Source organism: Dipodomys merriami, unplaced genomic scaffold, assembly GCF_024711535.1.
Source record: "Dipodomys merriami isolate MVZ:Mamm:240054 unplaced genomic scaffold, mDipMer1.0.p SCAF_106, whole genome shotgun sequence".
Classification (NCBI taxonomy): Eukaryota; Metazoa; Chordata; class Mammalia; order Rodentia; family Heteromyidae; genus Dipodomys; species Dipodomys merriami.
Genome location: NW_027202338.1, coordinates 1,131,218 through 1,153,745, shown reverse-complemented (window position 1 = coordinate 1,153,745; position 22,528 = coordinate 1,131,218). Strand labels below are relative to the sequence as shown.

The window sequence follows — 22,528 nt, the reverse complement described above, 5'->3', positions numbered from 1 at the left end:
AGTCCATGAGATTCTTATCTCCAGTGAACCAGCAAAAAGCTGGAAGTAGGGGTATGGCTCAAGTGGTAGAGTGCCAGCCAATGAATGAACAAGCCAAGTGAGAGCACAAGGTCCTCAGTGCAAGTCCCAGTAGTGGTATAAAAAAAAAAGGGAGGAAAACAGAGAGAGAAAAAAAGCTGGGGAAAGGGACAAGGGAAGAGCACAATTAGGAAACAGGTACAGGCAAGTGAAGGGTGGCTGATGATTTTCTCAGGACAGCAAATGGTGGCTGGCCACAGTCACAGACATTGTTGCCTGGCAGATGCTCTGCTTCTCTTTTCTTTGGGGGCAGCTTCCATCCCTCCTTGTAAAATGTTATTAGTCCTGTCCTTCCTCCAACCCTGGGGAGAAAGGCATGGAGAGAAGCATGTGCACTGGACACAGAAATACCAAGCTTTCTTCTTTTGCAGTGCCTTTGCGTGTGTGTGTGTGTGTGTGTGTGTGTGTGTGTGTGTGTGTGTGTGTGCGTGCGTGTGCGTGCGTGTGTGTTCTTGAGCTTGAATTCAGGACCTGGGCACTGTTCCTAAGCTTTTCTTTGGTCAGTCATGGAGCTTGAACTCTTGGTCTGGGCACTTGTTTTAGACACTGTCCCTGAGCTCTTCAAATCAAAGTGAGTGCTCTACTAGTTGAGCCACACCACCACTTCCAGTTTTCTAGTGGTTAATTGGAGATAAGAGTCTCACAGACTTTACTGCCCAGGCTGGCTTTGAACTATGATCCTCAGATCTCAGCCTTCTGAGTAGCTAGAATTACAGGCATGAGCAACCAGTGCCCACCCCCTAAGCTTTTTTACTCAAGGCTAGTACTCTACCACTTGAGCCAAAGTTTCATTTCTGGCTTTTTGCTGGTTCATTGGAGATAAGAGTTTCATAACCTTTCCTGCCTGGGCTAGCTTTGAACTGAGATCTTCAGATCTCAGCCTCCTGAGTAGTGAGGGTGACAGGCATGAGACACTGGGACACAGCAAGGCATTTATTTGTATTGCTTATTATATCTGGACTTGGCTCTATTTTCAATCAGGCTGAAGTGGTGTTCATATTAAATCCTGAATACACAGCCGAGCACCAGTGGTTCACACTTGTAATCCTAGCTACTCAGGAGGCTGAGAGCTGAGGATCCCAGTTCAGAGCCAGCTTGGGCAGAAAAGCCCGTGAGCCTCTTACCTCCAAAAACTACTCAGAAAAAGCCAGGAGTGGCACTATGGCTCAAGCGGTCGTGGGTTAGCTTTGAGCACAAAGAGGCTCAGGGACAGTGCCTAAGGCCTGAGTTCAAGCCCCAGGACTGGCAAGAAAATAAAAATAAATTTAAAACTCCTGAACACAAACTTGCTGGTACAAAAGATTTAACTGGCACCTAGAAGCAAGGCTGCTGAACTCAAGGCATCTGGCTTTTCCTAAGAAGCTGCTAACCCCACCTCTGCCACCCCACAGCAAGTGGCCTCCAGGGAAATAAATAGAACGATGAATCAATAGCATCAGGTTCAGGTGGCTGCAAGCAAACCAAGCCTCAGATGGCCACAGTCCCTTTATTTACATACTACTACTTCCTATCTGGAGGCCCCACGCCCCGCCCCCAATCTGATCCCAGAATAAAAAGGGAAGTAAGAGGAGGGCCGGGGTGACCTGGGTTATCCTCTCATGCATGTGTCCCCAACATCAGGCTGGATTCCTAGGAGAAATCTGACCACCAAGAGAGACAAGCTGGCCAGCCAGGAGGTGGGGCATGCTGGAGCCCCGCCCCTGCCCCGCCCTCTCCACCCTCCTGCGCCTGATCTCTTCTGGCCCAGCCCCTGGGAGGAGGGGAGAAAGTCGACCTGCAGAGATGGACGCTGCAGCCACTGCCTCTACTGGGTAACTTCTTCCAACTGTGCCTGGAGCCATCTGCTCAAATCTCATAGGGTGAGTGAGCCTGGCAACATTCTGGCTCTGGGCAGGAAGCAAGAGGGTGGGGGGTCCCCTGAGTGCTAGGGAAAAGAAGGCAGGTGCAAGGGGTCTCAGCGTCAAAGGGGACCCTCTAGGCAGGAGTAGTGCTGAGAGAGAAGGGGTGTCCTGCAGAGAGACTAGGCTAGGAGAAGCCACAGAGTCCTCTAAATGGGGTCAAAGTTGGGGGAGCAGGATCCAGGAAGTGGGGAGGGGTCCACAGCAACCCTGGAAAAGTGGTGGGCAAGGAAGGACCACAAAGAAAAGCCCTGGGGAGGAAGAGTAGCTGATGTGGTTGAGTTGAGCTTGTTGCCAGGAGGAGAGGAATTTTTTTTACCAGTCCTGGAACTTGAATTTAGGGCTTGAGCACTGTCCTTGAGCTATTTTGTTCAAGGCTGGTGCTCTACCACTTTAACTACAGCCCCACTTCCAGCTTTTTTTTTTTACTGGTTCATTAGAGGGAAGAGTCTCATAGACTTTCCTGCTCAGGCTGGCTTTGAAAAAGCATCCTCAGATCTCAGGTTCCTGAGTACTTAGGATTACAGGCATGAACCACTGGCACCCACACTAACTTTCTAGAATCTTGAGAAACTGACCCTCCAACTTGTAAAATAATCTGACCACAAGAAGAGCCCTTGTCTTCCAAACTCCTGACATTAAGCAGAGATGTACCCCGATGCACAAGTAAGTTCTCATGAAGTTTCTGGTTCTGGGATTGTTTTCCACATTCTAAGATGGCCAACCAAGTGTGTCCCCTATGTGTGCTTTCGCCCTGGGCACCTGGCTGTGGGGTTCATGGCTTCCTCTCCTGTGGGGGGAGGCCCACAGACTCACCTTCATGAAAGAGTGAAAAAGGCATCGATGCGGACCTGCAGCACGTTCCCCAGGAAAGGAATTGGGGTGGGGTCTGGGGGCAGCTTTCCTCCCTTGTTGATTTGATTCCAGGCCATGAGGATGAACAGACAAGACACACTGAATGCCAGAAACATGGTCAAGGCCCCTCCTAGGTCCATTGGGCCACACGGAGAGAGAGGTTCGCTCCTCGGCTTCAGATCCTTCCTAAATAGTTTCTGGGAGGTGAAACTGAAATCTGAGCATCCTGAAGCTCGAGTGTGCAGGCTGTAATGACATCAGAGGAACAGATTCCTTGGCAGGGGGTTTATGTAACTCATAATCTCTCCCCTGGGTACAATATATTGAATTCACCCTTGGGGAAATCTCTGGGAAGGGGCCTTCTCCTTTCTTCCTATTTCTTGTTGGTTTTTCTTCTTCTTCATTTTTTTGTCAGTTGTGGGGCTTGAACTCAGGGCCTGGACACTGACTCTGAGCTCTTTTGCTCTACCACTAATAGAGCTAGTGCTCTACCACTTTGAGCCACAGTGCCACTTCTGGCTTTCTAGTGGTTGATTGGAGATAAGAGTCTGACAGGGACTTTCCTGCCTGGACTGGCTTTGAACCACAATCAACAGATCTCAGTCTCCTAAGTAGCTAAGATGACAGGCGTGAGTCACCAGCAGCCGGATTCCAATTCTTAATTTTGACAGGAAGCCAAAGGGAAAAGAATAATCTCTTTGATAAAATGTTGGAGCCAGTCAGAAATGGAGCTGTGGCTCAAAGTGGTGGAGTGCTAGCCTTGAGCATCAAAGCTAAGAGACAGTGCCCAGGCCCTGACTTCAAACCCCATGATGAACAAAAACGGGAAATTTGCTCCATAAATACTTGACATCAAGTTAACTTAAAAGACCGCAGGCTGCTGTGGCTGGGCAGGTGCGATGCCGCCGGGGTCTGGGCTGGGGCTGGTGTGGTGGTTTGGACGCTGAATGTCCTCCAACAAAGGCTTGGGCCCCAACTGGGTGTGAGTGGACAGAGGTAGAAGCTTTAAGAGTCAGGGCTTAGTGGGAGATGTTAGGTTATTTTGGGAGTGCCTTATAAAGGCCCATGCAGAGTTCCAAGCCCTTCCTCTTCCTCTTCCTCACTTCCCATCCATGGAGGAGGAACAGCTTTGATCTTCCCTTCCTGTTCCAGGTACTGCCTCCTCCCACCTCCAAAGCTCTCTCTTTCTCTTTCACTCTATCACACTATCTCTCTGTCTCTCTGCCTCTATCTGTCTGTCTGCCTCTCTCTCTCTCTCCCTTTCTCGCTCATGCAAGTAGAGGGGCTTGAACTTGGGGCCTGAGCACTATCCCTGAGCTTCTTTGCCCAAGGCTGGTACTCTACCACTTGAGCCACAGCTATACTTCTGGCTTGACTGTAGTTTATTGGAGAGAGTATCATTGACTTTCCTGCCCAGGCTGGTTTTGAACCCCAATGCTCAGATCTCTGCCTTCTGAGTAGGTAGGATGACAAGCTTGAGCTAGTGGCCCCCAGCTTTAGCTGTCTCTTCACAGCACCGATCACTGTCTGCCCTCACCCTGTTTATTAATCCTCTCCTGCACTAATGTCAATTCCACCAACAAAGGGATGTTTCCTTGGTTTGATGGCCAAATCTCCACTTGGCACTCTGCTACCACCTAGTGGTCACAGGGGAGCAGTGCATGAGCTCCCCTCAAACACTTGTCAGCCTGTTTGATGGTGGGTGGGGAAAACGGAAAACTCTTTGTGAACATTACTAAGATTTCACAAAATATGTACTTTGCAACATGAGAGGAAAAAAGTTACCTCATAACAATCGACGTGGACAAGGTATTGGCAAACAAATCAAAATGTGTGGAATTTACAAGTCACTGTGTAGACTTCCCAGTCTTCCTAAGGGCTCAACTCTGCTGTCTAGAACCAAGCATTGTGAAATGTCAAGTGTTTGGTAAATGCCGAAGCTCACACACACACACACACACACACACACACACACACACACACACACACACACACACACACAAAATGTTCTGTAAGCAGAATATTCTATTTACAGTATTGTGGAATATTCACACAAATACAAAATGTTCTGTAAGCAGAATACTCTGTTTACAGAGCATTGTGGAATATTCTGTGAAGAGCTCTTTCTAAAGGCAATGGGTGTGTGCGCGTGCATGCGCATATGCATGCACTCGCCTGAATTCATTCTCTCTCCCTCTTCCCCCACCCTCTCTGAACCTTGCTCTCTCCACTGGTTTATTCTCACCCTCCTACATTTAGACATCTGGCTTCTAACCAGATTCTGCTGTCAGCTCCTTCTCATCTGAGTGGAAATACAAGAGAAATCTGCTCCCAACCAATGTGCAAATCACAATCTAGAAACACAAGTAATATGAAAAGGCAAAGCCACATATCACTCCTTCAGGACCAAATGGACTCACGAATAAAATCTATCAGATATTTGTAGGCAAAACTATGCTATGATTTAAAAATGGTCCTCAAAATATTATGCAGCCATTAGAAATGACAAAATAATGGCATTTGCAGGGAAATGGATGGAGCTAGAAGGAATCATGTTGAGCAAGGTAAGCAAAGAGCAAAGAGACAAACAGTACATGGTCTCCCTGATAAGTGGATGCTAAATCCAAAATGTTAGGTGATACGACAAAACTAACAGGACTTAAGAAACAAAGAACTTCCACTCATCTGGTCAAACCACTACTAAATATCCCCATGCTGCTGATCACATATATGGTGTATAACATGTGAACACCGTTATATGTTATAGACTGTGATAGACAATTTGCTCCAGGAAAGTTAGAATGAACTTGTGACTTTAAATGAGCATCATTATTCCACAATACTGTGAAATTTGGGAAATTATGTAATCACTTAATCACAATTTAAAAAAAAAGAACCTCGGGGAAGGTAGGGAGGGAAGGGATGGTAGAGGGAAAGCAATGGAGGGGGTAACAATGCTCAATAGGAAGTGTACTCATTACCTCACTCATGTAACTGTAACCCTCTGTATAGTATCTTTACAATAAAAAAATCCTAAAAAATGGTCCTCAAATTATCCACCCTCCTCCCCCCCCAAAAAAAAATATAGGAAGGGAAACAATGTTACTGAAGTTTCTATGAAGCCAGTATGAGACCCTATAACCAAAACCTGGAAAAGACATCACAAAAAGAGAAAATTGTCACCCAATTTCCTTAATGAGTGTGCACACAAAAATTTCCAAAAAGGCCAGGCACCAGTGACTCGGGCTGTAAACCTAGCTATTCAGGAGGCTGTGATCTGAGGGTTATGGTTCACATCCAGCCAGGGCAGGAAAGTCTATAAGACTCTTACCTCCAATGAACCAACAAAAAGCCAGAAGTGGAGCAATGGCTCAAGTGGTAGAGTACTAGCATTGAGCATAGAGAGCTAAGTATGATGTAAGGCCCTGGGTTCAAGCCCCAGTACTAGCACAAAAATAGATAAAAAGATGGACAGATGGATGGATAGATAGATAGATGATAGAGATGGATAGCTAGAGATAGATGAATAGACAGATGATAATGAAGAAAGAATGAAAGAAAGAAAGAAAGAAAGGAAGGAAGGAAGGAGAAAGAAAGAAAGAAAGAAAGAAAGAAAGAAAGAAAGAAAGAAAGAAAGAAAGAAAGAAAGAAAGAAAGAAAGAAAGAAAGAAAGGAAGGAAGGAAGAAAGGAAGGAAAAAGAAAGAAAGAAAGAAAGAAAGAGTAGGTACTCCAAGGTGCCAATATAAGAATCTCACCACTCAGGGGCATGGATTAAGGAGAAGCTTGTTCAGAGAGAAGTAGGGGAGGAAGGTGAGAACGTAGGTGCCAGAGGGCTATGGCCTTGGGTGGTTATGATCCTTTTCATTGAGGAGGAACATGGAAAGTATCATGTGGAGTAAAAGCAGCAGACACAGGGGATCACCTGTTTGATTCTTTTTTTTTTTTTTGTCCGTTATAAGGCCTGAACTCTGGGCCTAGGCTCCGTCCCTCAGCTCTTCAGCTCAAGGCTAGCACTCTACTACTTGAGCCACAGCGCCACTTCTGCATTTTTCTGCTTATGTGGTGCTGAGGAATCGAACCCAGGGCCTCATGCATGCAAGGGAAGCACTCTACCACTGAGCCACCTTCTCTGATTGTATTTATTGAAAATCTGCCGAATAGAGAAGCCAGTCCACACCAGGCCCGTTGCTGGGTGCAAGGACTGGGGGAGGAAGGAATGGGAGGCAGGAATTGAGGGATGATCATTTTATTAGGTGCAAAGTTGTGGAAGGAATGACCAAAATGTGCTGAACTCAGAACCAGTCATGGTGCAACTCTGTGAATGAGCCAAACGCCACATTGGAAAGCAGTGCATTTTGCATGCTGTGCATCTTTCTTGCGATCTACATGGAGGGCGAGGGGTGGCCCCAGGGAAGAATTTGGACAAATTCTGGAGTCACACAGAACCCCGTCCCTCCACTCACGCTAGTGTGACCACACACCACCGATGCCATTGTGTGCTAGGGGTCTCGTGTGCATCTGTAAGAGCAGTGTGCAGCTGGGGGCTCATGCCTGTCAGCCTGGCTACTCAGGAGGCTGAGATTTGAGGATCCTGAAGACCATGGTTCAAAACCAACATTCTCCCTTCCTCCTGGGCAGGAACAATCCATGAGCATCTTATCTCCAACGAACCAGCAAAAACAAAAAAAAAAGCTAGAAGTTGGGTGGAGGTGTGACTCAAGTTGTAGAGCATCACCTTTGAGTGAAAAATGAAGTAAGAACATGACACTCTGGGTTCAAGCCCTAGGACAGACAAAGAGAAAGGGAGGGAGCAAATGAGCAAGAGAGAGACACAGACAGACGTGGCCATTGTACCCACCCCATTGGGGCAGAGAAGTTGAGTATTGAGAAGGCATAGGCAGAGTCCTTGAACATATCCTGCAGAGCACAGGAAGCCAATGGATGGGGGGGGGGGGGGGGGGCGGGGCATGGAGCTGAGCAAGGGAGCGCCATTTTGCATTAGACAGTGGCTTAGAAACATAACCACACAAGGATCTTGAGCCAAATTTCTCCTCTCAGCCCTGCTTCTGGATATGTATACCCAAGAAAGGGGCTTTGTGGTTGTCATCATTCTTGTTGTTTTGCATGATTGCTTCTAATGGCTGAAATGTTTTTTGTCAGTTATGGGGCTTGAACTCAGGGTCTGGGTGCTAGCCCTGAGCCATTTTGTGCTCAAAGCTAGCACTTTACCACCTGAGCCACAGCGTCACTTCAGGTTTTTCAGTGGTTCATTGGAGATAAGAGTCTCATGGACTTTCCTGCCCAGGCTGGCTTTGAACTTTGATTCTCAGATCTCAGTCTCCTGAGTAGCTAGGATTACAGGCGTGAGCCATCAGCACCCAGCTTGCAATTGTTTAGAGGAGAAGAAAGGCCTGGTCAAGCTATGAACATGAGAGACTGTTCACATCCAAGATGGTGGATAAGGCTTTCCTACAGAGGTGGGGGACATTTCATGACCTCAAAATCCTCTGAGCCCTCTTCTGCTAGCCTGTTCAGAGGGGCAGGAAGCGGAGCTGGTAGGTGGGGGGCACTCTGCCCACGCCACTCTCACGGGGGGACAGGTCAATGTCCTTCGGAGCCACGGGACTGGCCAAGGAGAAGTGCTGAAGGATGGTGGTAAAGAAGAGGAATAATTCACTCCGGGCAATTCCTTCACCAAGACAGATGCGCTTCCCTGTGGGCACACAAGAGCAGCCTGTGGGTGCTGGGACAGGGCAGAGTCTTGGCCTGGCCTCATCCTTACACCCAGATGCCTGTGTCCTTCAGATGGAATAGACCACAGACTGGAGATTAGGGGTACATCTTTTTTGAGGGGAGGGGAGAGTCCTGATCCTTCTGACACTGGGAGGAAAAGTTGAGGTGGGTGTCCTGTGTGCATTTCTCTACTTCTTTTGTGCCCACCCTGGGATTTGAACTCAGAGCCTAGGCACTGTCTCTCAGCAGTTCTCACTCAAGGCTGGTGCTCTACCATTTGAGTCACAGCTCCACGTCTGACTTTTTTGGTGGTAATCGGAGTTAAGAGTCTCATTGACTATTCTGCCTGGGCTGGATTAGAATCCTCAGATCTCAGCCTCTTGAGCAGCTGGGATTACTGGTGTGAGCACCGGCACCCAGCTGAAAAGTAGGTTTTATAGACTGTTAGCGCAACATTGGTTCCCATGAGGAATCCTAATGTGGGTGGGGTGGGTGGGGAATCGCGCCTGCATGGGCAACATCCTTTGGCACCTCTAGAATGGAGGAGGCGGGTGGTGAGGAGGGCTCAAGCAGGCCCTTCTCCTGGAACTGGTTCTGGGACTGGCTTTTCTTCCTTCTTTTTCCTTAGGGCTACTTGGACACCCTTGATATCTCCTTGGCTTTCGTAGTCTATTAATTCAGTGTGTCTGCAGTAGGAAGCCTCTATATGTTTCTTTTCCTTGTTGTTGTTGATGGGAGGGGGGGCGCATGCACACCAGACCTGAGGATTAAACTCAAGGTCTTGGTGCTGTCCTGAGCTCTTTCTTCTCAAGGCTAAGTGACTTTAGCCACAGCTCTACTTCTGACTTTTTGCTGGTTCATTGGAGATAAGAGTCTCAAGGATTTTCCTACCCTGGCTAGCTTTGAACTGTGATCCTCAGATCTCAACTTCCTGAGTAGCTAGGGTGACTGGTGCCTGGCCCAGATTATGTCTTTAGGACATAATCTAACCTCTCAAGTCCCCTCACCAGCTTGTAGTGCAGACAGAATGGGGGTGGTTCAGACTAAGCAGCTAGAATATGCTATATGCTCAATAAACAAGCACCTGCTGTTGTCTGTCTCAGGAAGAGGGTCGGGCCTGCCCTCTGGTGTCCGGGAAAGGAATGGAGGATTCCACTTACCAATGGAAAAAGGCATGAAGGCATCATTCTTCTTCAGTGCCCCGTTGGCATCCAGAAAGTGGTCAGGGTTGAACTCATCTGGTTTTGCAAAGTAGTGTGGGTCATGGAGAGCAGAACTCAGGATAGGGTAGACTTCAGTGTTCTGGAAAAAGTTACAAGATCAAAGATCAAAGATATTGCTTTTTCTGGGACTGGACTGGAGGTGTGGTTTCAGCTGTAGAGCACCTGCCTAGCCAGCCTAAAACCAAATTCAAAAGCCAGTAGCATCATATATATATATATATATGTATATATATATACATATATATATATACACATTATATATACACTCACATGTAAGAAAATAGATTAAGTTTCACAAAAATAATGAGACCCTGTTGACAAATAGCAACAAGTTGAGATAGAGGGTTAAGGACAGAAGAGGTATATCCTAGCTACTCAGGACCTGAGATCTAGAGCATCTCAGTTTGAACCCAGCCCAGATAGGAAAATCCATGAAACTCTTATCTTCTGTGGTTCAAGTGGTAGAACACCAGCCTTGAACACAAAAACTCAGGAACAGACCCCAGGCACTGAGTTCAAGGTGAAGAAAAAGGAGGGGGAGGCAAAGGAGGAGGAGGAAGGAGGAGGAGGGTAAGGAGAATAAGATGAAAGAGGAGGAGACAGAGAAAAAGAATGGCAAGGAGAAGAAAAGGAGGAAGAGGAAGAGGAGGAAGGAGGAGAAGGAGAAGGGAGGAGGAGAAGAAGGAAGAGAAAGAAAGAGACAGAGAAGGAGCAAGAGAGAGAGGAAGAGCAGGAGGACGAGGATGAGGACTAGGTCGAGGAGGAGGGAGAGGAGGAGGGAGAGGGGAAGGGAGAGGGAAGGAAGGGAGGGCCCAGCCTGCCTCACCTTGGGGATGATGTACCCTCGGAACTCAGTGTCTTTGGTGACCACATGAGGCACCCCGATAGGGAGGAGGTCAGAGAACCTCTGGATCTCGTGGATGACAGCGTCGGTGTAGGGCATTTTGGTGCGGTCATCGAGGGCTGGCGGGCGGTGAAGGCCAATGACCTCCTTGATTTCCTTTTGGACTCTCTCTGCACAGACAAGGGGGACAGTGAGCTGCACCTCACGGAGACACTGCAGCGAGGACACTGTTTCCCGAGTGTTCATGACGTCATGACAACCTGCAGCGAGTAGCTCCGTGATCGATGCCCTCAGCACAGTCCTCTAGGGGACAGGGCAGGCGGAGACGCAGCAAGAATTCACAGCATGTCACGACATAAAAGTGTGTGCCCTTGTGGGGCTGGGAAGGTGGCTCAGTGGTAGAGCACTTGCCTTGCATGCATGAGGCCCTGGGTTCGATTCCTCAGCACCACATAAGCAAAAAGAAAAAGCCGGAAGTGGCACTGTGGCTCAAGTGGTAGAGCGCTAACCTTGAGCTGAAGAGCTAAGGGACAGTGTCCAGGCCCAGAGTTCATGCCCCACGACCGGACCCAAAAATAATAATAATAATATTAAAAGTGTGTGCCCTTGGGTACTCATGAGTAAATCAATCGATCAATGAGCAGATGGATGGGTGAGTGGATGAGTGGATGGATAGATGGATGGTTGGTTGGGTGAATGGATGAATAGATGCATGGGTTGATTGGCTAGATGAGTGGATGAGTGGATTGGTGGACAGATGGATAGAGTGGATGGATGGATGGATGGATGGATGGATGGATGGATGGTGATTGGATGGATGGATGGATGGATGGATGGGTGTGTGGATGGGTGGATGGGTGGATGGGTGGGTAGATTGATGAGTGGATAGTTCAATTTTTTAAGCAATGTGACAAAGGAGTGGAAGAAGGAATCAACAATTCTTTCTTTGCCCAGCAGAGGACAAGCTTAGTTAAGAGGTCGTCCACAGCCTGGAGAGATGCTGGAATAAGAGGCCAGCATCTCTCCCATGCCTTGCCCACCTCTGCAGTCCACAGAGGCTCTGCAGACCTCGCCGATCGGCTGCCCTACCTGCGACGTGGGGGAACTTCATCAAGATGAGGAAGCCATAGCGCAGGGTGGTGCTGCTGGTCTCGGTGCCCGCAAAGAAGAGCGAGAGCAAGGAAATGATGAGATTCTGATGGTGGAACTCAGTGTGAGGGTTGGATTTCTCCTGGTTTAGAGGAACAGGGGAGGAGGGAAATCAGAGGAGACAGAGACCTCACTGTGGGAAGGTACAGAGTCTCCGGGTTCCCTCCCTGTTTTAGGATTCATGTTATTTTACCTGCTTTGCTGTGCTGAACACATCAACCATTCAATTCTGTCTCTGGCTCTCTCTTCCCTCTATCTTACTCTCCTATTCTTTTTGTTATTATTGTTGTTGGTCGTGGGGTTTGAACTCTGGGCCTGGGTGCTATCCCTCAGCTCTTCAACTCAAGGCAAGTGCTCTACCACTTGAGTCACAGCGCCACTTCCAGTTTTCTGGTGCTTAATTGGAGATAAGAGTCTCACAGACTTTCCTGACTGGCTGGCTTTGAAATGTGATCCTCAGATCTCAGCCTCCTGCCTAGCTAGGATTACAGGCATGAGCCACCAGCACCTGGCTTCTCCTGTTCTTTGGTTCTCTCTCTCTCTCTCTCTCTCTCTCTCTCTCTCTCTCTCTCTCTCTCTCTCTCTCTCTCTCTCTCTCTCTCTCTCTCTCTCTCTCTCTCTCTCTCTCTCTCTCACACACACACACACACACACACACACACACAAATATACATTGTAAAGGTGATGGGGAGGATGTTACAGTTATATAAGCAAAGTAAGGAGTATACTTTTTGGCCAGTCCTGGGGCTTGAACTCAGGGGCTGGACACTTTTTTTTTGGGGTGGGGGGTCCGGTCGTGGGACCTGAACTCTGGGCCTGGGCTCTGTCCCTCAGCTCTTCAGCTCAAGGCTAGTGCTCTACCACTTGAGCCACAGTGCCACTTCCGGCTTTTTTCTTTTTGCTTATGTGGTGCTGAGGAATCGAACCCAGGGCCTCATGCATGCAAGGCAAGCATGCTACCACTGAGCCAGCCCCTGGGCACTGTCTTGAGCTTCTGTTTTTTGTGGATGGTGGGGCTTGAACTCTGGGCTTGGGCACTATCCCTCAGCTCTTCAGCTCAAGGCCAGTGCTCTGCAGCTTAAAGCACAGCACCACTTCTGGTTTTCTAGTGGTTTATTGGAGATAAGAGTCTCACAGACTTTCCTGCCAGGACTGGCTGGGAACCCTGATCCTCAGAGCTCAGCCTCCTAAGTAGCTAAGATTATAGGTGTGAGCCACCGGCACCCTGCTGTCCCTGAGCTTCTTTTGCTCAACATTAGCACCCTACCACTTGAGCCACAGTGCTACTTCCAGCTTTTTCTGTTTATGGTACTAAGGAATCTAATCCAGGGCTTCATACATGCTTAGCAACCACTCTACCACTAAGCCACATTCCCAGCCCAATGAGTACATTTCTTTTTTGTTTGTTTGTTTGTTTTGGGTCCAGTCGTGGGGCCTGAACTCTGGGCCTGGGCGCTGTCCCTCAGCTCTTCAGCTCAAGGCTAGCGCTCTACCACTTGAGCCACAGCGCCACTTCCAGCTTTTTTTCTTCTTGCTTATGTAGGGCTAAGGAATCGAACCCAGGGCCTCAAGCATGCAAGGCAAGCGCTCTACCACTGAGCCACCTTCCCAGCCCAATACATTTCTTTTTAAACACTGTTATCTCCTCCCCACACCCCTTCCAGTTTCTCACTTTCTTTCTCTCCCATTCTCTTTCTGTATCTGTGGGTCTTTTTTCCCCTGGGGTTTTCTTTTTACTGTTGTTTTATTTTACCATGCACATCTTCCTCTGACAGTCCCCTTCTCTGGATGGATGGATAGATGGATGGTTGGATGGATGGATGGATGGATGGGGGGGGGTAAGTGGGTGGAGAGGTGGATATGAGAGTGGTTGCATATGTTGATCAATGGGTTGATACGTGGGTGGATGCACAGTGGTGGATAAGTGAATGGATAGATAAGTCGGTGGATAAGGAATGGGTGGATGAATAGATAGATGGGTAGCTGGATAAGTGAATGAATGTGTGGAGGGTGGATAAGTGGATGGATGATGTGAATAGATGGATATTGTTTAGAGGAATGGATGGGCATGGGTGGATGCATTGATGGATAAAAGGGTGGTTGGGTAGATAAATGGATGGGAGGTTGAATGTGTGGGTAAGTGAATGGATGGAGAAAGTGGAAGATGGATGGTGAATGAGTAGATGGGTGTTGGGTAGATGGATGATAGATCGTGGGTGGAGGCATTGGTGGATGGTTGGTGGATGGGTGGATAATGGATGTCGGCATTGATCCTTCTCTTCCTTCCTTATCGCCCTATCTCTATCCTGTCCACTCTCTGCTCTTCCTCTCCTCCATTTCCTTTCCTCTCTGGCTGCCACCCTTTTCCCGTGGCGCCTACTTTGTCCATGCGCAGGAGGTAGGTGTCGATGAAGTCTCTCGGCATGCTGGGGTCCAGGGTTGCCCGGTGCCATTCCACACGCTGGGCAATGAACGCATTGACCTCCTGCAGGTTTTTGTAGATCTCTCTGTGCTTCCCAGGGAAGTGCTTCATGACACTGGAGAAAAGCTCAAACACCTGCCGGATGCAGGGGCCAGAAGATCCGGGGCGGGGTCAGGGAGGGGCACTTCATGTGGAACCCTCACTCCCCCCTTCCCTCCCTTTCTCACACACATACACACACACACACACACACACACACACACACACACACACACACACATACATTGTCTTGCACAATTTGCCTCTATTCTGTCTTGTCTTTTTTTTTTTTTTTTTTGGTTGGCCGTGTGGCTTGAACTCTGGGCCTGGGCGCTGTCCCTCAGCTCTTCAGCTCAAGGCGAGCGCTCTACCACTTGAGCTACAGCGCCACTTCCGGTTTTTCTGGTGGTTTATTGGAGATAGGAGTTTCACGGTCTCTCCTGCCCAGGCTGGCTTTGAACCGTGATCCTCAGATCTCAGCCTCCTGAGTAGCTAGGATTGTAGGTGTGAGCCACCAGCGCCTGGCTCTGTCTTGTCTTCTTATACTTAACTCTTCCTATCTTCTTCTTTCCTTTCTTTGCCAAGCTCTCATTCTCTTGTCATCTCTCTGACTCTCAGCTGGCTTCCCTCTTCCTTCCTTTCCACCTTTCTTCCTTCTTTCCTTTCTTCCTTCCTCTTTCCTTCCTTCCCTTCTTTACGTTCTTTCCATTTTCCTTCCCTGGTTCATTCCTTCCTTCCTCCTTCCCTTGCTTTCTTCCTCCTTTCTTTCCTTCTTCCTTTTTTCCTTCTTTCCTTTTCTCCTTCCTTCTTTCCTTCCTTTTCACCTTCATTCCTCCCTCCCTTCCTCCCTTCCTTTCCTCTTTCCTTTCTTTCTTCCTTTCTTTCTTTACCTCTCTCTCTCTCTCTGTTCACCATCTCTCCCTAAATCCAGATCTCAGCCTCCCTGTCTCCCCCTGTAGTTTCTGCCCCTCTTCCATTCCTTTTGAGCCTCCAAAACACATCCTCCTTTTCCCTTCCACCCTGTGCGGGCCCTTCTGCCCACGTCTCTCCCCTCCCGTCCACACCTGACTGTAGAAGGAGCTGATGAGCGCGAAGCTCTGATAGAACATGTCCAGGAGGTGCAGGAAGTTGCGATCTTTGTAGTCAAATCGTTCTCCAAAGACGATGGAACAGATGATGTTGGCTGTGATGGACTGGAAGAGGAAGGTGGGGTCCACGAGTTCCCCTGGGAGGAGAAGTGAGGGGCACAGGAGTCTGGGGATCAGTTTCCCCCTCTGTGTGTGACTTTCCTGCATTGCTCAGTACTGAGCATTTTTTAAAAATCTGTCTCCTTCCCTGTTTCTCTGCCTGTGCCACTCTGGTTCTTTGTGTTGTGTTTTGTGTGTGTGTGTGTGTGTGTGTGTGTGTGTGTGTGTGTGTGTGTGTGTGTGTGTGTGCTATTGAGGCTTGAACTCAAGGCCTCTCACCATCCCTTGACTTTCTTGTTCACAGCTGGAGCTCTATCACTTGAACCATGCCTCCATCTCTGCTTTTTCTGTTGGCCCTAGGGCTTGAACTCCAAGCCTGAGCTCTTTTGCTCAAGGCTAGCACTCTACCACTTTGAGTCGCAACACTACTTCTGGTTTTCTGGTGGTTCGTTGGAGATAAGAATCTCACAGACTTTCCTGATGGGCGTGGCTTTGGATGGTAAATCCTCAGATCTCTGCTTCCTGCATAGCTAGGATGACAGGCATGAATCACCTGCACCCTGCTGCATCTCTGCTTGTTTGCTGGCTTGCTGGAAATGAGTGTCTCACAGATGTTTCTATCCTGGCTGGCTTCAAATTGCAATCCTCAGATCTTGGCCTCCTGAGTATAGCTAAGCTGATAAGGCATTCTTGAACATAATCATCAATAATCAATAATCATGCCTCTCTCCCTGGGTGTCTCTCATTCTCGTCTTCATCCTTAGCTCTCTGCTCACATGGACAGCTCTGTCTCTCAATTGCTCCCCCTCCCCCCCAGCCCATCCCCCTCCTCCCTGGGCCTGGGCCTCACCATTGGTTTTCCGCAGCTCCTCCACCAAACACTGCGCCTCCTCCTGGATCCGCTCCTCCACACTCCGCTTCCCCATCCCAAAATCCCTCATGGTGGCCAGAGAGAACCTCCGAAGGGCCTTCCAGCGCTCCCCATTGGCAAATACCACACCTATCCAGGCAGGGAGAAGGGGGAAGGGGAGGGGGCATGGGGTCATGGAGGCAGAAGTTACAGGAGGAAGATCCAAGGAGACCAGGTCCTCCTCTCCCCCTTCCCACCTTCTCCCCTACATCCTGCAGAGCCCTCACCATAGTCCTGGAAGATTGGCTGGACACTGGCGATCGTCCCTCGGCCAGAGAAGGCCTCAGCCTGGTCCACCAGGGCCTCCCGGATGGTGTCCGCCCCGCACAGCATGACCACCGGCCTTGATCCCAGATACACGGTGAACACATCCCCATACCGTTCTCGAAGCTGCCAAGGCAAGAGTTGCTGCTAGCTCCTTATGAGACTGTGCAAACCATTAGATGCAGCCGGCCCCCTGGCTGATGGCTCAGGTCTGTAATCCCAGCTACTCAGGAGGCTGAGATCTGAGGATTGTGGGTTGAAGCCAGCCCAGGCAGCAAAGTCCATGAGACTCTGAGCTCTAATGAACCACCAGGAAATCAGAAATGGAGCTGTGGCTCAAAGTAGTAGAGTGCTAGACTTGAGCACAAAAGCTCAGGGACTGTTCTCAGGTCCTGAGTTCAAGCCCCGTGACTGAGAAAAAATAGTAATAATAACAAAATCAAAAAAAAGGGCTGTATGTAAGGCCCAAGTGGCAGAGTTTCCTGCACAGCAAAGCATGAGGCTCTTGAGTTTCAAACCCTAGTACCACCAAAAAAATAAATATAGCAAATGAATATAAGATACATATAATTATAAGACAGGCAGTGATTGATCCCTCTGGTGGAATGTTACACAATGAAAAGAATCAGTCTACCGCTATCACCGACAACAGGGATGAAATTAGAAGAGAGAATGTGGGGGTGAAAGCAGCGAGACACAAAAACCCCATTTGGTTTGTCTTTTGGTGCTACTTACAGGAAGTTTAGACCCAGGTGCATCCAATGCCCAGCAGCAGGATAATGACTAGAATGTGGGAGGTGGCAGGTTACCCAGGAGCAGGCTCTGGTCTTACTTGGTCTGTGTGTTCTGTTACAATCTCCTCAGGCTGTGCACTCTTCAGGGTGATGTTCAACTTCACTTTTGTTGTTGTTGTTGTTGTCAGTCATGGGGCTTGAACTCAGGGCTTGGGCACTGTCCCTGCGCTCTTAGCTGAAGGCAAGTGCTCTACCACCAAAGCCACAGCACCACTTCTAGTTTTCTAGTGGTGAATTGGAGATAAGTGTCTCACAGATTTTCCTGCTCAGGCTGGCTTTGAACCGTGATCCTCAGATCTCAGTCTCCTGAGTAGCTAGGATGACAGGCTCACACCAGCACCCGGCTCAACTTCACTCCTGACTCAAATAATCATAGTAATAAGCCTGGTAGTGCCTATCTGTAATCTCAGCAATCACTCAAGAAACTAACTCCTGGGAGGTATGGGAAGGGGAAACAAAGGAGGAGGCAACAATGCTTGATAAGAAATGTACTCATTACCTTGCCCATGTAATTGTAACCCCTCTGGTTGGATCTTTACTTTTACCAGTCTGGTTTAGTGTGAAGCCTTCGGCTCCTGGAGGCTGTAATCTCATCTGCAGCTCAAACACTGGGTTTTCACCAATTCTCTGTGTGTATGCACATGTGTGTGCATGCATGCATGCATGTTTGTTCACATGCATACAAAGCCTGGGGCTTGAACTGAGGGCCTAGGCACTGTCTCTGAGCGTTTATGCTCCAGGCTAGCACTCTACCACTTGAGCCACAGCTCCACTTGCAGCGATTTTGCTGATTCATTGGAGGTAAGAGTCTCACAGTCTCTCCTGCCTGGGTTGGCTTTGAACCACGATCCTCTAGATCTCAGCTAGGAAGACAGCCGTGAGCCACTGGCATCTGGCTAGTTTTCCCCAACATTTCAACCACTGTGTCTCAACTTTAGGAGAATGCCCACCTTCTCTACATGGCCATGATGCTGCAAAACTCGTTTTGCTTATCAAGTTCAATTCATATGATTCATGCATTGTGTTGTTGATACCATTGGAGTTTTGTTGCTGTGTTGCTTTTATGCCTCCACAGGAAAACACGCAGCTGTTCTGATCATCTTATTCCACCCCCAGAAACCCAAAATCCATGTCCTTGCATGGAAGATGCATTCCTGCCCTCCCACGAGCGTGACTCATTCCAGCATCAACACAAACATCTGAAAGTCCAGAGTGTTCGCTGGGTGCCGGCAGCTCATGTCTGTCATCCCCGCTACTCAGGAGGCTGAGATCTGGAGGATCGAGGTTCAAAGCCAGCCTGATCTTGGAATGAGATCAGCTGCCAAAAGCCATTGTTAGTTATAAACCTCTTGACTTTGCCAAGTTCTCAGCCTCAAGCATTTTGTGATATCAACAGGAAACAAACTCACCTGTGAGAAGCCATCTTGCCCACCCTCTGAGGCCACTCTGCTGCTTCCATGACCTTTGGCATTGGCTAGGCCAAGCTCTTGCTCTACCATCACCATTGAATGGCTGCCTCATCACCATGGGTGGACGGAAACCCACTCTTCCATGCACCTCAGCCTTCTCTGGAACAACTCCTCCAGAATGGCTTCTTCTTCGGGATCATCCTCGCCCCCTCATCCACTTTTAGAGGCTCCGTTTAACTTCCTTCTCCCTTTTTTTTTTTTTGTTGGACATGGAGCTTGAACTCTGGGCCTAGATGCTGTCCTTCAGTTATTTTGCTCAAGGCCAACACTCTACCACTTTGAGCCACAGCGCCACTTCCAGTTTTCTGGTGATTTATTGGAGATAATGAGTCTCACAGACTTTCCTCGCCTGGGCTGGCTTTGAACCACAATCCTCAGATCTCAGCCTTTTGAGTAATTAGGATGACAGGCGTGAGCCTCTGGCACCCAGCTTTAAGTCCCATCTCTTACAGAAACCCTTCCTGGACCTTTGTGTTCTAATAGCAGAGTGTTCTCTTGGCCTCCCTTATAAGCACAAAAGCACATGTTTGAAACACTGGAGGAGCCAAGCATGGTGACACACTCCTGTAATCCCAACCCTCAGGAGACAAAAACAGGAACAATGTGAACTCAAGGCTAACCCTGTTTCATTAAGGAGAAAAAATATAAAAATCCAGTACTCAGGGGTAGAGCACTTGTCTGGCGTGAGCAAAGCTCTGGGTTTTATATTCGACACTGCAAAAAGAATACAATAAAAATGCAATGGCTCTTCTGGGCTCTATTCTGTGCTGGACCCCCTCATCAGGCTTTTATTGACAGGCAGTAGACCCGCCCTTTCCCCCCTCTACCCTCCCCCCCCACCCCGTCACCAACTCCTGCCAGACTTTGCTCACCCTTGTTGATCACAACAAAACCGATTCGGCTGTTACTTCCACCCTGTTTCTTTGTTTGTTTGTTTGTCTCTCTCTTTCAGGACATATACCCAAGGACATAGCAAAGGGTGACAGAGGAGAGTACAAGTTGACACCCCGACACCCTGTCTGGGAACAGTAGCCCCCAGAACTTCCCAACAGAGCAAGATTGCTTCTGACAACCTAACCACCATCCGTCATGCTTCAGGATCCTGCCTTGGACTCCTCGCTCTTCCCCCTCCTACTCCCCCCTCACCCAACCCCTGCGTCTGGAGAGGGGTCATCGCTCTCTCTGCTGTGTGATCCCCACTTCCCTTCTTGTCCAAGTGGAGGAATCCCCCCATCACCTATATCCCAGGCTCTGTCCAGCCCTGTCTCACCTGCAGGAAAGATTTCAGGAGCCCGTGTCTGTCCATTTGCAGAACGTTCCCCAACAAGGGCAGAGGCCGGGGCCCCGGAGGGAGGCGACCACGGGCCTTTGAGCCAGCCCTGAGCAGGAGAAGGAGGAGGCCAGTGAGGAGCAGCAGGGAGAGGAGGGCGCTGAGCTCCATGATCCCGGGCTGGGTGGCGTCCACTTCAGCCCAGCCTTGAACTTGCCCTTTTATTCTGATCAAGTCTCCTCACCCACTTGGCCACGCCTCCCCTTCCCGCCTTTTCCCTCCCCGCCCCCTTGTCCCCAAGTGCCAGCTCAGGGGAGGGGTGCAGGCTCCTCTGCTTCCTGCCCAGCCAGCCTGGCCACTCTGCTCCCCCACCTCAGCCCTAGAAACCATTTGGCAGGGGTGCACGAGTGTGAGTGAGTGTGTGTGCACAAGTGTGTTTGTGTGAATGGGGGAGTGTGTGAGTGTGTGTCTGTGTGTCTGTGTGTTTGTATCCAAGCCTGGGCGGGAGCTCCTGTAGTAAAGGCATCTGCTTTACCATGCCGAAGCTGTGTTTGCCTTAGTGGAGCTTGTGGAGGGGGTCGTTTGTGTGAGATCCAGGTGTGTGTATGTGCATGCACCTATGTGCATGCAAGTTGTGCCCCAGCCCCACCGTACCCCCATCCACCCAAGGCCTCCCTGGAGACCCATGGGGCTCTTCCCAGGGTCTTCCTGCTCCCACTGGGAGTTCAAGAGTTGTAAGGCCCACAGGTAGAGGGGCCAGAAGGGACACTGCGGCAGCCAATCAGATGTGGGGTCCTTGGGTCTCTGACTTCTGCTGAGAGGGAGGGAAGGGGTCCCCCTGCCCACCCTGGTGTCTGCAGTGGGGGTAGTTCTTGCTTCCTCTCTCTCTCTTCTCTGTTACTTCTCTCTCTCTCTCTCTCTCTCTCTCTCTCTCTCTCTCTCTCTCTCTCTCTCTCTCTCTCTCTCTCTCTCTTTCTGTTTCTTTGTCTGTTTCTTTTATTATTTTTTTATTGTGAAAATACCGTACAGAGGGGTTACAATTACATGGGCAAGATAATGAGTACATTTCTTATCAAGCTTTGTAGCCTCCTCCTTTGTTTCCCCTTCCCATCCCTTCCCATCCTCCCCCTGTCCCCCCACCCAATCCTCCTCCCCCACCCCTGTCTGTTTCTTTTTGTGTCTTTCTCTCTGTGTGTCTCTTGTCTCTCTGTTTCTCTGTCTGTCCCTCTGTGTCTCCCTGCTTCTGTCTCTTTGTTTTGCTCTGTCTTTCCATCTGTCTCTGTCTCTCTCTGATTCTCTCTCTGTCTCTGTCTCTCTGTGTCTCTCTGTCTCTGTCTCTCTCTGATACTCTGTCTCTGTGTCTCTGTCTAATCTGTCTTTCTCTGTGTCTCTTTCTCTATGTCTCCGTTTCTCTGTCTCTACATCTGTCTCCCTCTATTTCTCTACCTCTGTCTGTGGATCACTATGTATCTGTCTCTGTTTCTCTCTCAGACCCTAGGCTTCAGATGCACAAGGACTATGCCATGCCTCAGTCAATGTTCGGCAGGTGCAGCCGAGGCTGAGTTCACAGTGGATGGAAGTACACCTGGCTCCTGGAACCTGCCGAGGGCTTTTCTCCCAGCACTGCAGAAAGAGCAAGCAATGGGGAGAGGAGGGGAAAGTGGGGATGCACTGTGCCAGTGACCAGCCCACTCCCACAACAATGCCATTCATCCATTCCCCGGGGCAGAGCCTCGGGTCCCCAGCATGTTTTATTGTTTTTTGTTTGTTTGTTTGTTTTGTTTTGTTGGTTTTTTGTTTTTTGGGGGTTTTTTTGCCAGTTGTGGGGCCTGAACTCTGGGCCTGGGCGCTGCCCCTCAGCTCTTCAGCTCAAGGCTAGCGCTCTACCACTTGAGCCACAGCGCCACTTGCGGCTTTTTCTGCATATGTGGTGCTGAGGAATCGAACCCAGGGCCTCATGCATGCAAGGCAAGCGCTCTACCACTGAGCCACCTTCCCAGCCCCCCAGCACGTTTTAGAGATCTCACTTTTTTCCCTTGGACAGTCAGGACGGGGGATGGAATCACAAACAGGAGGATCACAGCCCAGGCTCGCTGAGGCACACAGCCAGACTCCTATCTCACAACAACCTGACAGTGGCTCACAGGGCAGAGCACTGGCCCAGCCAACATATGAGGTCTTGAATTTGAAACCCCAGTGCTAGACAGCCATTGGTGCTCACGCCTGTAAATCTTAGCGCTCAGGAGGCTGAGATCTGAGGATCAGGGTTCAAAGCCAGCCTGGACAAGGAAAACCCCATAAGACTCTTATCTCCAATGAACCAACAAAAAACTACACGTGGAGCTGTGGCTCAAATAGTAGAGCTCTAGCCTTGAGTGAAAGAGCTCAGGAG

At 49.3% G+C, this 22,528-nt stretch overlaps 1 protein-coding gene across 1 annotated transcript; it reads right to left on the bottom strand.

Moving 5' to 3' along the window:
• Nucleotides 1-7,062: 7,062 nt before the first annotated feature.
• LOC138812845 (cytochrome P450 2B4-like) lies at nucleotides 7,063-20,342 on the bottom strand. The gene is made up of 9 exons (XM_070001066.1): nucleotides 20,137-20,342; nucleotides 16,567-16,729; nucleotides 16,280-16,429; nucleotides 15,307-15,467; nucleotides 14,162-14,338; nucleotides 11,722-11,863; nucleotides 10,615-10,802; nucleotides 9,726-9,867; nucleotides 7,063-8,545 (listed from the first exon to the last, which is right to left on the bottom strand). Exons 1-9 carry the CDS (start codon nucleotides 20,305-20,307, stop codon nucleotides 8,364-8,366), a joined length of 1,476 nt encoding a protein of 491 aa, XP_069857167.1. The 5' UTR covers nucleotides 20,308-20,342; the 3' UTR covers nucleotides 7,063-8,363.
• Between the last annotated feature and the right edge of the window lie 2,186 nt (nucleotides 20,343-22,528).

Coding starts and splice junctions, on each gene's coding strand:
- LOC138812845 (XM_070001066.1), bottom strand. CDS start 20,307: ATGGAGCTCAGCGCCCTCCTCTCCCTGCTGCTCCTCACTGGCCTCCTC. Junction 16,730..20,136: donor TCCTGAAATCTTTCCTGCAG/GTGAGACAGGGC, acceptor TTGCCTTGGCAG/CTTCGAGAACGGTATGGGGA. Junction 14,339..15,306: donor TCAGCTCCTTCTACAGTCAG/GTGTGGACGGGA, acceptor TGCATCCGGCAG/GTGTTTGAGCTTTTCTCCAG.